At 50.7% G+C, this 13,624-nt stretch overlaps 5 protein-coding genes across 5 annotated transcripts; 1 reads left to right on the top strand and 4 right to left on the bottom strand.

Moving 5' to 3' along the window:
- Nucleotides 1-95: 95 nt before the first annotated feature.
- T310_6480 (DUF221 domain protein) lies at nt 96-2,978 on the bottom strand (the record flags this gene model as incomplete). The annotated part of the gene is made up of 6 exons (XM_013470694.1): nt 96-805; nt 856-1,254; nt 1,309-2,211; nt 2,271-2,563; nt 2,620-2,855; nt 2,925-2,978. 6 exons carry the CDS (start codon nt 2,976-2,978, stop codon nt 96-98), a joined length of 2,595 nt encoding a protein of 864 aa, XP_013326148.1.
- A 3,010-nt stretch (nt 2,979-5,988) lies between these two features.
- Nucleotides 5,989-6,717, bottom strand: T310_6479 (uncharacterized protein; the record flags this gene model as incomplete). The annotated part of the gene is made up of 3 exons (XM_013470693.1): nt 5,989-6,404; nt 6,477-6,516; nt 6,601-6,717. The coding sequence occupies 3 exons, from the start codon at nt 6,715-6,717 to the stop codon at nt 5,989-5,991; spliced, it is 573 nt and encodes a 190-aa protein (XP_013326147.1).
- Nucleotides 6,718-8,072: 1,355 nt separating this feature from the next.
- T310_6478 (uncharacterized protein) lies at nt 8,073-8,921 on the top strand (the record flags this gene model as incomplete). The annotated part of the gene is made up of 1 exon (XM_013470692.1): nt 8,073-8,921. One exon carries the CDS (start codon nt 8,073-8,075, stop codon nt 8,919-8,921), a length of 849 nt encoding a protein of 282 aa, XP_013326146.1.
- Nucleotides 8,922-9,249: 328 nt separating this feature from the next.
- On the bottom strand, nt 9,250-11,542 carry T310_6477 (uncharacterized protein; the record flags this gene model as incomplete). The annotated part of the gene is made up of 11 exons (XM_013470691.1): nt 9,250-9,307; nt 9,429-9,533; nt 9,601-9,871; nt 9,958-10,045; nt 10,191-10,307; nt 10,361-10,490; nt 10,692-10,806; nt 10,869-11,055; nt 11,108-11,236; nt 11,291-11,407; nt 11,453-11,542. The coding sequence occupies 11 exons, from the start codon at nt 11,540-11,542 to the stop codon at nt 9,250-9,252; spliced, it is 1,407 nt and encodes a 468-aa protein (XP_013326145.1).
- Nucleotides 11,543-12,919: 1,377 nt separating this feature from the next.
- On the bottom strand, nt 12,920-13,624 carry T310_6476 (Dihydrolipoamide dehydrogenase; the record flags this gene model as incomplete). The annotated part of the gene is made up of 1 exon (XM_013470690.1): nt 12,920-13,624. A coding segment is annotated over one exon (705 nt), but the record flags the coding sequence as incomplete, so codon positions are not given.

The raw sequence follows: 13,624 nt of genomic DNA, 5'->3' as shown, positions 1-13,624 counted from the left end.
TGTAAAGCTACTGGATCATACATGTACCAATTCGAAAAGGCAACCATTATATTCATTTCTATTTTCGAAATTATACTCATTACTATTATCGACATCTAATATAGGACCTTCCATTCCCACACCGGAAGGTCAGTGCCATACTTGTCCCACGTAATCTTGTTCTTCTCGTCCAGATGCGCCCCCTGGTCCGAGATGGGAATCACCGCGCTCGTCTGCCGGATCTCCTCCTCGCTCACGCCGCCTGGGTCCCGCGGGATCCACAGCTGCGGCGTCGGCGACGTGATGCACGGCTCGTAGTACGCGTCCTGCAGCTCTTTCTCCGAGTACTCGATCCGCACGATGTCGCGGCGGACCTTGCGCCGCAGGTCGGCGTAGTCCTTGTACAGGTTCGGGTGGAACCACTTCCAGATGCGCGCCCAGCGGGACTGGCTCGCCGGCACGTATTCCACCTCCTTGGCCTGCAGTTCCTCTTCCTCAGTGTCCAGCGACCGCGGGAGGAAGGTCATCAGCGGTGACAGCGCCTCGTTCAGCGAGATATGCGCCAGCGCAGTAAGGATCAGGAACAAGGCAGTCAGGATCAGTGGCCCGACCGCCGCGCGGATCGAGAACAGCCCGATCATGCATACTTCGGCCAGATAGATCCCTGTCATGAGATGTTGCAACGCCCTGGGATACACCAGTCCCTTGGTGTCGACCTCGATCGAGTACACAAACATGAGGTTGTACCGGTACGCCTGATATACCAGGTAAAGTCCTACAAAGGCAAAGCCTAGCATTAGAGGCGCGATGCAGGAATATGTAAGCGCTGCAGGTCTGTTAGTATTGCAGTCTTGGCGGAAGGAGTAGGCAGCTTACCGATGACCCCCATGTTAGTAAACACAGGGAAGACATTTCCCCAGTTGAGACCGGTCAGCTGGGTCCACCGCTTGAAGAGCCTCCGTGGCGTCGTCGCAAAGAACATGACGAGTAATTTGAACATCATGGCACCGGCTACCTGCACCACGGCAATCGAACTCATCGATAATCCTTGAAGAAGGAAGTACGAGATGTAGAAATTAGACGCCTTGGGCAGATTCTCAGCCAGAATGTCCTTGGCCGACATGGGCGCTTGAATAATCTGACCGACGGCAGCTGAGGCCGCTGAGGTGATGGTCGTCACGAGGAACACCTGCACGACTTGGAAGCAGAAGTGTGCACTCTGCGTGAAGAGTTCAACACGGGCCAGAGATGGCATTCCGGCTTTTCTCGCGCAGACTGCGTTTTTGTCAGTTTTCATCTTCGATCAGACGCCAGCATCAGGAAACTTACTCCTACAGATAATGGGCACCAACGACATCAGCAACACCAGAGCGGCCGACGGCAGCAGACCAGCAATGACACCCTTGAGGACCTCCGGCAGATCGTCGATGAAGCGTAAGAAGGGAACCACAGAGGTGAGGTAAGAGACGTTCGAGATGGTGCCGACGATGGCCGCAGGAAACGACCAAAAGATGATCAACGCGGTAATGCCACCCTTGACGGCGAATTTACGCACGATCCGCTGCCACCAACTGAGGTTCAGTGCAGACCAGACCACTTCCCTGGGGGCAATGCCGATAAATCGCGGCGTCATGTGGAGCGGCTGATGGTGCGAGAGGGTCTGCAAGGCGATCTGGGCGTCGGTCTGCGTGTGAAACTCGACGTAGACCGCCGACAGGTACTTGGCTTCTCCGTTGCGATGTTTCTGCTGCAGTTCCTCCACCTCCTTGATGGCCACTGCCAAGCGCGAGCGGTAGTACTGGATGCTGTCCACCTTCTCGCCAAAGAAGTTCGCACGATGGGTTGGCCGCTTGGCCTTTTGGGCCCACGATGTCTCGCCTGTCTCGCAATCAGCACAGACCTCCGATCCCTTTCGCTTTTTCATCGCTTTCAATCGAGCGGCGTTGGCGGACCGGATAAACTTCGTCTCGGCGTACTCGAGGCTCAGGGCAAGCTTGTCGCGCTCATCTACCAGTTTCTGGAGCTTTTTGCAGTCCGAGGTGATCCAGATGCGGCGGATGCGGTCGCCAAAGACCTGGCGCAGCTTCTTCTCGTTTTTGTATGACTCCGGCACCGACATGAACAGGACGGTTCGGGATGAAATCCGATCCGCGTAAGCAGGCGAATTGAGATAGGCCTGACGCAGAATGGCATAAAACAGACTCTCCCGGGTAATCACGTAGAATACAAACGCTTTAATCTCCCAGTCAGCACTCCCCAGTTCGACGAGTAGTCGCCGAAAAGCCACTCACTGTAGAAGACAATTCCCATTATCGCGTGGGCATAGTACCGTGTCGGATTCACTACATTGCTGAAGCTAAAGGTATCCAGCTGCGTGTTACCCGCGCCGCCCGTGGCATGGACCGGAAGCAGGATGGGCCAGAGAATGACGACGCCGGTGAGGCAGATGGTGCAGAGGACTCGGAGAAATCGAAGAAAGAGGTAGCCGTCGAGAGAGGAGTGATGAAGGACGTGAGCATCGGAGATTTCCAGGAAGGCTCCGAACCAGTTCACAAAGCCCGACGGTAGCTCAGGACTCCGTTCACTGAGGAACAGTCAGGAGGATATGTTAATGTTCGACACAGACCGCTCGTTACTTACTGATGGTGAAAGTTGGGTAAATGCGTCCTCGGAGCATACCATCGCAGTTGCGTCCGCCGGCAGATGAGGAAAAGACCGAACCAGAACGCCGCGATGACCAGGGCCGGACAGAGAGTTGACAGCAGGGCCGATCCAGAAGTCGAGCTGTTGCCGACGCCCAAACCATTGACCAATTCCGACGAGGTAGATGACGGGTTTCCCCGAGCAGAACCAATGTTGGGGTCATTGTTCGGATTCTAGCCAGCAGACCGATGTTAGCCCAGCTGACATTTTGACAGATCCGCAGTCTTGTCTAGAGGACGTACGGTGAGGTTGCTCTCGCGCTTGGCAAACAGGCCAAGAACGTCCAGGTCCGCCATCGTGGGCGCAGGCCAGCGACGGCAGCTGGGTCTTCACATCTATCCAGGGATGGAGGCAAAATGCCGCCCCGGTGGATGGCCTTTTGGGCTATTTAAAGTCGCTACCGCATTTCTGTGTGCTGCAGCTACCCGCAACCCCACGAAGAGATGGCGTGCTCCATCTGGGACGGCAAATTGGAGCTATCAACTGCCTGGGCCGTGGGATATGCTCAACCACCGTGGCGATTGGTTCCCGCTGTCGTGGTGGCAGCATCTGTTCTCGCGAACCCACCGCGGTGATTCGGCCGCGGTGCTGGGTCGCGATATAGAGTTAGGGTCCGGCTGTGAAAGTCGAGCCATGGTCCCGCGCCACTGAGATCGCGGCGCTGATCAGGAACGAGATCCACCAGACGCTCAGACTCGAATAGCAGCTGAAGAAGCTAAGAACTACGGAGGACTCCGTACTCCGTGCTCCGTCCTGCAATCGCCAAGACGACTCGTGCGGGCGGTTTTTCCGCGTGCCTCAAACAGCACCACCGCGGAATGCTACGCGGGTCCCGGAGCATGGATTGTGGACACTGGACGCAAAGTTCTGTCAAATGCGGAATGCCGCAGCTGGCAGCTGCCTGCCAGCCACGCCGTCTAGGCCCCGTTGGGTGGCAGCTTGCTATGCAGATGAACAGCCGTGGTTGGGTGATTGGACGATACGAGGGTATGTCATTGCATGTTGCAGAGGAAGTCAGTAGACCAGCCTTGCTTGTGCTGTATTTGCAGTTTACCAAACTAGGAAGCGAGGTCAGCGAGCAACGCATAGCAGATAGAATGTAAATCGTAGAGCACTTATCAACTGGCTACCTCTGAGGTGGCATCTGCGTTGCTTGAGCATTCTTGCCCTCTGAGGAAGTAATCGAGGCTGCCAATGCCTTTGGACGCATCCTGGATGGGCAGTAGGTGGGCAGAGCGCAGGAAACCAAAAATCAGGCTGCTAGCTGCAGACTAGACTGCTAGCAGATGGATCGATCATCGCTAGGCGTACCAGCACAGCGGTCCGGGCGGCGGGAGAAGCAATTCAAAGCCATGGATTGCTCCGAGATTTCGTTGGCGCGCATATCGACGCGTCGCGTTGTCCCGGTTGGGACTAGCGTTCAGCCAGCCCTGCAGTGATTTGTCAGCGGCGACCAGACTAACCTCGCATCATAGACATCGCTGAATATCGCCAGCCTGAGCTTAGCGACGAGAACCGGGGTTTTCTCTCGAGTCTACTCCGTACAGAGTATAGCAAGATCGATCTGCATCGTGAGTTGAAAGTGCAAAGGAGCTGCCCAGTCGATTCAGCAGAAGACCGTTGACACTTGCTAATATTGATATTGACTGGCTTTGCAGGATCAATGCTCAATGCAGCTCTAATTTTCACTCCGTCCTGCCACTGAACTCTATACCTGCATTGCATGCGGAGATTGGGCGTGAAAATTGCCAAGGAATTCTCTGTGCAGACTGAGAATGCAATGACATGGCTGGGTAGCAGTGACTCCAACATCTGCATACATATCCATGCATGCACGATTCGATCAGCATGCGTCATGCGGGGCTTTCTCCTCTCAATTTTGGGAGCGTGCGGATAGCTAACGGCTACCCGTCCTGCTGTCAACAACGTTGCCACGATGCACCTCCCCATAGTTGAAAGTATAACCTGCTGCCGTTGCAAGTCAAGTGGACCTGTCAACCGCCTTGGCTAGCAGCCGCGGGAGTACCCAGATGGAGAGAATATACTTTGGATGGGGCTATTTGTTGCGTGCTGCTTTTGACATGTCATCATTGGACATTGTTCCTTCATGCGTCTGTTCTGATGATGCAGAAGCATGTACGAGTACATATTTACTCCGTTTCTCAATGTGCAGGGCATGTAATCGCTGATTGGATATTGTTCTTGACCAACCTGACCAATCAGGCATAAACGAAATTGTTGGGGTCTTTGCAGCTCAAACAATTCCTAGATCAGATGTTGCAGCGCTTTCCCCCCCCAAATTCAAAATAAGCACCTTCTCTGTTCGAAGCAGATTAATTCCCATACACGTGCTAATAGATTCTATATTTTTAGGTCAACTAATTTCTAAATGGAACAACAGTTTGCAGAGGACGTCAATTAGACGACTATAAGCGGACAAACTTTCCAAATTGGGTAGTCATCGCCTTTGACCGGCCCAATGGGTTCAGCACATCCATCTTACTCCGTATTGCTCTGGAACTTTGTACCTTAGTTCTAGATGCTGCAGCACATTGAGTTTCGGAAAATATCACTGAAACGAAGGTCAATATCGGGTAATTGTCAAGGACATTCGTAGAGTCCATAGATCTTCCACTATCAGTGAAAGCCAACAAAGATCCCCCTAACAAATGCTTCTCTCATTAGACCATCTTCGTTCTTCTGCAAATGATCTTAATAATACACGATGTGAAACTTCTCTTGTTCTTCCCGCTTTCCCACCACCGATTTATTTGCTCACTGTTTTCCTTCCTGCTGTCCAGCAAGTCACGCTTATACTCTTGCGCTCCAGTGAGCCTCTTACCCAAATTCTCTACTGTCGTTTAATAATCGAGATGCTGTCCCGAAGATTTGACTGGTAGTCTTTGTTGTGTCGAGCCAGAATTTCAGAATTTACGCGAAAATTTTTCGACTATGGCTGAAGATGAAGGCAGTCCACACAACGAGACCTCGGCAAAATCAAGATGCCTGAAGATCGAGTAGAGATTGCTGGACGTCTAAAAGACGTGGTTACTCGTGAAGGTTTGTGGGAGGCAATATACGGAGGTCAGGTATTCGGTCCAACGACTTTGGCAGCATCCAAGCGGATAGCATGGTAATGTGCCTCATAACTATAAAACTATATATTTGGACAGGACAAGTTCAAAACTGGACCCCGCCCCCCTCCCCCCCTTCTGGCAGTCTATGAAAACAAAATAAAGAACATCTAACTAGAACTATTCTATATCACTTCCCATTCTTACTAATGTAGCGAGCGCTTCTGCCCGCTCAGCACTGATGGAACCCCCCCACAGCCGCCCCCTTATGCGTCATGATCCCACAGTAATAAGCCTTGGGGTGTTTTGTGTCCCCATCGATCTCGCCATCCTCATAGTAGTAGACGACGCGCTCGTCGCCCTGGTTGCGGTTGTTGGGACCCCCGTTGTACGGCACGCCGCCCTTCTTGAGCGGGAACGAGTAGCGGCTGTGGTCGGCCGGGCAGTCGGGTGGGAAGTGCAGTTTGACGCCTTTGGAGTCGTCGCTGTAGAAGGATTCGGGGTATTTGTTTCCTGGGATCGTTAGACTCTGTTCAGCTTGACCTTTGTATGTGGAATACTCACGCCCTCGCGTCTGTTTGGCAAGGTACAGGCTCAGACCGTATCGAGCGGCGACGTAGATGTCGTATCCGGTGTAGGTGTTTCCTCCTGTGTACAGTACAGTTAGTCAGGAGTTCTGTCCTTTTTTATATGAGTAGGTAAACTGTTATATAGACATACCACATTGGAATTTCTCATTGTGAGGGGGTGCATTCGCCAACTGCATGCAATCAATCAAGGCGAGAGAGAAGACAAAGAGTTAGACTGGAATCTCTCTTCAAATTCTTCTTTTTTTATAACATACAGTAAGAGCGGCAAGAGGAGGATCCTTCTGCTCCTCTGGCGGGTTGACAGGCGAAGGCAGAGCGGTAATCGCCCCGACGAGAGAGAGGATTGCAACGATGGAGAGGGAGAACTTCATGGTGAAAATTTAAAACAAAAATCAATCAGTGATGGAATGGAGAGGAATGATATGATATGATCGCTGCAGGATCTTTCTGTTGCTTGCTCTGCTATGCTGACTGACTTCTTTTCTTCCAGGTACTTACTTCAAGGCGAGACACATCCCGACTTAAGTATTGTTTGCTGCTTGCGATTGAAATGAGTTGAGACGGCAAAAAAAAAGCAGATGATAGACTAGACCCCAATAATCGCTGTATGTATAATCATACAATCATGACTCGCTAATGTGCATATATGGAACTGTGTTACTATACTCACACAGTGAGAATTGCATTGGATTGGATTGGTTTTAAGCAAATCGGTGGATAGAAGGTCCATCAATTCCTGCCAGAATAATATTCCTTCCTTTGCGATGTTCGCTTGTGAAAGCTGCTAAGTATACGATTTCTGCCCCCCGGTTGGTTTGGTCGGGGCTGTATCACGGAGCACCCCTTGTTCAGGCACAGTCGGGTCTAAGCTGGAGCTGAAAGTAGGTATGAGGTAATAAAGTTCTGGTGAGTGACATTGGCGGTGGTGAAAACAGGGATATACATATAGGTAGATATGGATTATCTTGGCGGCTTACTGTGCTGGAGATCTCTCATGTTGATTAGCATATGTATTTCGCCCCCAAGTGCAGGTACAGGTATAGTACTCTGTCCTCTGTACTACACTCAACAGTATATAATTAGATAGCTGCAGGAGGCTCATATGGTCCCGTCCTCAACAGGGTACATTCGTTACACAGCTTGTACCCTCCCCACATTATTTCCTAACGTATGTACAAACTGAAGCTGACCTGCATATTAATTAGGTAGTCTCGCAAAACCAAAACGTGTCGTGTTGGCCCCCAAGATCCAAGACCCGGCGAGTATCTTTCTGATGTGATGTCCAGATACAGAGTTAGGTTTTATCTTGTCTGATGAAGGCAGGATTTTCGATTCTCGGAAATTATCTGGGAAGAATAATTACTACCGTACCTGCATATGCGATGTCCGCTGTACGGGGTGTATACATATACATGTTTGTTGGCTGCGCCCTGTATGTACAGAGTGCACTAAATCTAGATTTGGTTGGTTATGACCAAAGACGGAAGAATGCACGTCTTCTTTATTATTATTGTTATCTGATTCATTATTCGGCGGATCCAGCATGATGTCTACTTCGAAACGGCCCCAAGCTGATGTTGCCTAATCCTAGATTAACCGAATAGGGCAGGAGAGGCTCTTCTCGAGGCAGCAATATACTGCAGCTGTGACATACATATGCAGATAAAGAAGACACAACTGATTCAGAAACTACTTCATCTCTCCACTATCTACCTAGCTACACACTATGGCATCTATATCACCAGCATGGTTCAAAGAAAAACTCGCGCCAGACGGCTGCGTCGAGGATGGCTGCCACCCCGACGAAGCGCAGGCTCTGCAGGAGTACATCGAAGGAAAAACCACCGCTGAACAAGCAGCCTACACCATCACGCGCCCCGTCGCGACCTCCGCAGAGCCCGGAGACAATCTCCACCGTCTATGGGGTCTTCTGACCGACGCGCTGGTCGAGTGGCCGTCCGCAGAAGAGACGTCTGCGTTGATCCAGCTCATGGCTGCCATCGAACATCTCCCCGAGGAATCGCATCTCACGGACCGCGCAAGAGCCTCGCTCCACCATGGCCCTCCCTGGAACGGCCTCCCTGGGTTTGGCCACCAGTGGTCAGACGAGCACAAGCGTGGTGACTGGCGACGAACAATATCTGAGCAGCAGCAGATAACCACCTCCGAGAGAGCTGCTCTCCGCGCTAAAGTGGTCAAGATAGCCAGCATCGAGGCCCAAATGGTGGCCGCAGGCGTGGGCGGCATCCCCCTCGACTGGGGGTACGAGTGCATCAGCGAAGCGCTCGAACGCAGCGATGCGGTCCTCGATTTTGAGATCCCTATGGCAGCGGAGTGGTTCAAGGTTGCGGGCAGACTGATCTATGAAGGGGCAGTGCATGGCGAGAGGAGCTGGGCGTTGGAGAAGAGGCAGGATTTGTGGAAGGGCCAGAAGGAGATGAGTCTGGTAAGATGGGAGTTCTGGGAAGGGCGTCTACAAGGGCTGGCAGAGCAGAACGAGACGCGAGATGCTGCTGAGGAGGCGCTTCGTGCGATGCAGGTGGCGAAGAAGGAGTATGTCAATGGTGTTTCGTAGCTGGCATTTGCTAGGTTTTGTATATGGAATTTCTTGACGTAAGGCATTAAACAAGTAAGAGGTATTTCAAGAGAATGCAATACAAGAGAATCAGGTGTATTCAGCATGACTACTATTAGGTTCACTCAACATCATGTATTATCTCCAGTTCAGCAGTTAGTCATATTTACATAGGCAGATGTAGAAATTTTCCACTCAAGAAAAACAAAAAAAAAGCGCTATGACAACTACCCTGCAGCTGTAGATCTTTTCGGAATATAGAAAACTACCTCAATACGAGACTACGGCATCATCTATACGGGTATTGTTAGGACTCTGGAGCTCTGACTCAGATAAAGCCCAATAATACGACTGATTCGATAATTTCCATGGATGAAACTACACTCCTAGGGGACCAATATATAAGCGAAAAGACAGACAAGAGTAGGCAAGGACTACTGCCTCCGTCGAGGACGAAAACCAACCCTCGTCTTCTCCATCGGAAGCATACTCGAGCGCCAGACGAACCATCGCGGCGCGTCCTTGTCGACTAGGTGGCAGTCGTAATTCTGTATCACATGCGCCAGCATTGTCTTCATTACCGCCGCGGCGTAGTATCTTCCTGGACTCTTACTGGTTATTAACCAGGTAGACTAGAAAGAGAACAACGAGACAAGTGAAGGTAAGATACTGTACGCACCATGCCATCCGCCCAGTCCCCCAAACGTGCCAGCTTCCGCCTACATCGGTGAGGGTTGACGGGCTTGGTTGCAGGGACTTGAAACGAAGTAAACCTGCAGACTCGAGAACTTTCTCGTCGACAAAGCGGAAGCCCCTAAACTGTAGCGGTTTAGGGTAGTGGTCTGGATCGCGCATCATGGCTCCGATGGGAGTACATGCCCAGTCGCGGACGTTGAGCTGGATGCCATCGGACAGGACGAAGGGCTGGAGGGCGTGGCGGCGTGTGCTCACTAACGGATCAGCATGGACAGGAAAATTTCAACTTATATTCCAATTCAACTTATATTCAAATATAAAAACCGTGCGTGGTGCGTACTCGACTCAAGCGGCGTCAGCCGGGTAGACTCCTTGATAAAGCTGTCGAGGAGCGGTAGGCCCTGCACCGTTCGCTCAAACGCAGCATACTGGGCGCTTTTCAGCTCTCTGCGCAGCGGATCCAGGTACTCGGGATGGAGACAGAGGTCGTGGATTGCGAAGGTGATTGTCTAGCGGGCTGACTCAGAACGTGTTGTTCGATATAGGGCTTTGGTATATGATATGCATGCTTACTGTTGACATGGCATGCACCGAGCCGAACCAGATTGCCAGCAGTTCGTAGACGATGCGCTGTGCGGTCCATGGATTATTTCTGGGCGAAGTCTCCATGATCCATTGGATGCAGTCGTTCTGTGCATGTCAGTGGATGTCGCTCTGCGTGTGGCACGCATACTGTACAGTACATGCTTCTCAACTTTCTGCCCTTGCTGCTCCACGGCCTTTTCCTGGAGGCGTTGCTCTGCGACAGGGAGTAAAGCGTTATACATTGTCTTGTTGGAGGAGAGTCGCTTCGCCAGGACATGTCCAACAATCCTAGCACTTATTATTCTCTTATGCGGATTTATGGCTTTTGTATTAACTCACGGAGCAATGACTCTCGGTAGCAAGCGGATTATCTCCGCCGTCTTGAGTGTCTCTTCAATGTATTGAAAGGCAGAGTTCATGAACTCGTCGTTTTAAGCTAGGTGCGCAGTTAGTAATAGTTTTTGTAGTGTGGTGGCTACTGTTTGATACCTATGTCTTTTCCAAAGAATGCGAGGGCATTTGTCAGAACGGTGAGTCTGACGATGATCGGATATACCGGAGAGTGTCTGGAGCCTGGATCCGTCAGTATGAGCAGTAGAACGTACTAGATTGACTTTTATAGTTGAGTGACAATCTCAAAATACGCCATCGATTGTGAAGTCCTACCATTTACGATTGGATACTTCGCTTGCATACGAGCAAAATCCTCTGCAATAGCCACTCGCAAATCAGGCAGGATACGGCGCGGATTGTTGGTCAGAAGCGTGCGAAGCGCGCGGACAGAGCCAACGCCCTCTGCTCCTCGTCGATCAAACCAGTTGAAGCCGTGCATTGTGTACTGGGGTTGAAGGATCTGCCGCACATTACCTCTGCTTGCTTCTTCGGGACGGTCGAGCCTGACGAACCTGCCTCGATGCTGCCTGGAGAGAAAGGACCGTGTATGGAGCGCTGTCTATTTCTCTGATATGCTTCTGCGAAGAGACAAAGATGTATCGAGTGTCTGGTGTGAGGATCTCAAAGGGCTGCCCTTTTGCCTGACATCAATCAGTAAGTCTATCGCTTTAGAGTGGAAATGAGGCATTGCTCACATTGTCGTATCCCTGCTGGATTATGTCAGGACCAGAAAACAGAAAGAGCCACGCCTTCAGCCGTTTCTTTAGCGCAGAAAGTAGCCTGACTGAGTATATAAACTCGGCTATGTCTGACTAGAGATTGTTCAGCCCGAGTAACGGATCAAGATGCTTCCATACCAATCCATAGGTCTTGACACTCATCAACAGAGCTGTTGCTGCGAGCATCACGGCACACAGCACCATCGCACCTGGAATATTAAATACCATTTCAATTCAATTCAAGAGATTCTTCCTTGTGCAGTCTGACAGAACAATATGTACTCACACTGAAATCGACTTGTCGAATGCATTGTTAAATATATAAATAAATAATCGGGCGCAACCAAAGAATCCAAGATACACCTTCTATCTGAATTAATGAGTCGCATGCTATCCCTGCAATTTCAATCTGGTCCGTACTTGACAGGCGTTGTACGACACATGCTGCAGCTCCGTCGATCCACAATTATGGGCCGTCACGTCGGATCGTGATCCGATAAGGACGGTCAGGAGCAGGCCGTCTTGCAGTGATACCTTGCAAAGATCTGTTTACATGGAGTATTGTCTGTAGGACAGCATTAGTCTAGCTATCTCGTGGTTGAGCCCAATTATGAAGCATTTAATATTAATATTAATGCTCCGTACTTAGACAAGAGAAGTTGGAACGCCAGCACAAAGCCAGCAAAACCAAATCAGGAATCTCAAGACTGCGAGGCTTAGAAGTTCTCTTTATTGTATCTGGTAAGTACATACATACATACATACATAGGCAAAATACTGGGTTTGGATGTTTTACATGTATTTCTACTTGGTTAGCTGGCAAGGCATATATGTTACTTCCATACAATCCCGTCACCACGCTTCTTCGGTTAATGGGATGTATTCGATAGATAGAGATTGGTCTACCACCTTTTTTTTTAATACAGATGAGGAAAGACAATTTCTCATTTCAACGAGAAGCGAAGATCGATATATCTTCCTATCAATGAATGCACCGCACGGTTCAAGAAATGGAAGCTATCAAAGCTATTGGAATGTGTATATGTGCATGGAATGGGAGAGATAATATAAGAGTAGATAAATATAATTGCTTATTTTGGCCCACTTTCTCTTTCGCTCTCTCTCTTCTTTTTTTTTTCCCTTTCTCTTTCTCTCTCTTTCTTTCCCCAACCCCCCCCCCCCTTTCCTTTTCTGTTTTCATTCTTTCGTTTTTTTTTTTTGAACTTCAGTATGTTAACATGGACAAGGAGTCCCTTTTCTTCTTCTATAATAGCTGTCGACACTTAAGGTTAAAAAAAAGGAATCAGTAACTGAAAAGAATAGCCGGATGCGACTGCTTGCATTTCTCCTTTTTGCTTTTTTGCCTGGCCAATTAGGTAGGTAGATAGGTAGTTATAGGGGGTGAAGATCTTGTCTAATCCGACTATTTACCTAGGTACGTACTCAAAGGGCTGGTGAAGGCGGTTCAAAGGTTGTTGTCCCAGTAGTTAAGGATTGATCCCTCTGTTGAGGATGGTATCTACTGAGGAATCATGCAACTACGAATGTCTCATGAATTGATATAACACATTCTATCACACATTCTATTTCAACTGAAGAATACGACTACTGCAAATACATCCACAGCATGTTCAGGCTCTCCGCCCACGTCGGATGCGCCCAGACAGCATCCTGCATCTTGCGGTAGGGAATCGCCCCGATCATCGCCATCTCGACCAGGCTCATCAGCTCGCCGCCCTCGGTGGCGACGCACGAGAAGCCCAGGATCAGCCCCGTCTCGCCGTCGACGACGGCCTTCATCAGGCCGCGCGGCTCGTCCGTCTCGAGCGCGCGCTCGACGTAGCTGATGGGCATGCGCGCCGTCATGATGCGCTTGTCTGGGAACATCTCGCGGGCTTCCTGCTCGTGCAGGCCGACGTGCGCCAGCTGTGGATCGGTATACACGACGTACGGCACCACACGGTCCTTCGTCGACAGCCGGATGAGTCGCGCCGCTGGAGCCACCAGGTTCGCCCGGATGATGCGGAAGTCGTCGTAGGCGATGTGCGTGAACGCCGGCGCGCCCTTGACGTCGCCCAGCGCATAGATGTGCGGCGCCGACGTCTGCAGGAAGTCGTTGATCACGATGTAGCCCTTCTTGTCCGTCTCGACGCCCGCCGCGCCCAGATTGAGCCTGTCCGTGTTGGGCACGCGCCCGGAGGCGTACAGGATGTGCGTGCAGCCGGTCACTGTCGTGGTATCGCCGTTCTTGAACCGCACGGCGATGTCGATCTTGTCTGGGGACTCACTCGACGGCGCGACGCTCCTCGT

The sequence above is a fragment of the Rasamsonia emersonii genome (assembly GCF_000968595.1).
Source record: "Rasamsonia emersonii CBS 393.64 chromosome Unknown ctg1118621760414, whole genome shotgun sequence".
NCBI classification, from domain to species: Eukaryota; Fungi; Ascomycota; class Eurotiomycetes; order Eurotiales; family Trichocomaceae; genus Rasamsonia; species Rasamsonia emersonii.
Note: the sequence above shows the minus strand (reverse complement) of the source record. Positions and strands in the feature narration are given on the sequence as shown.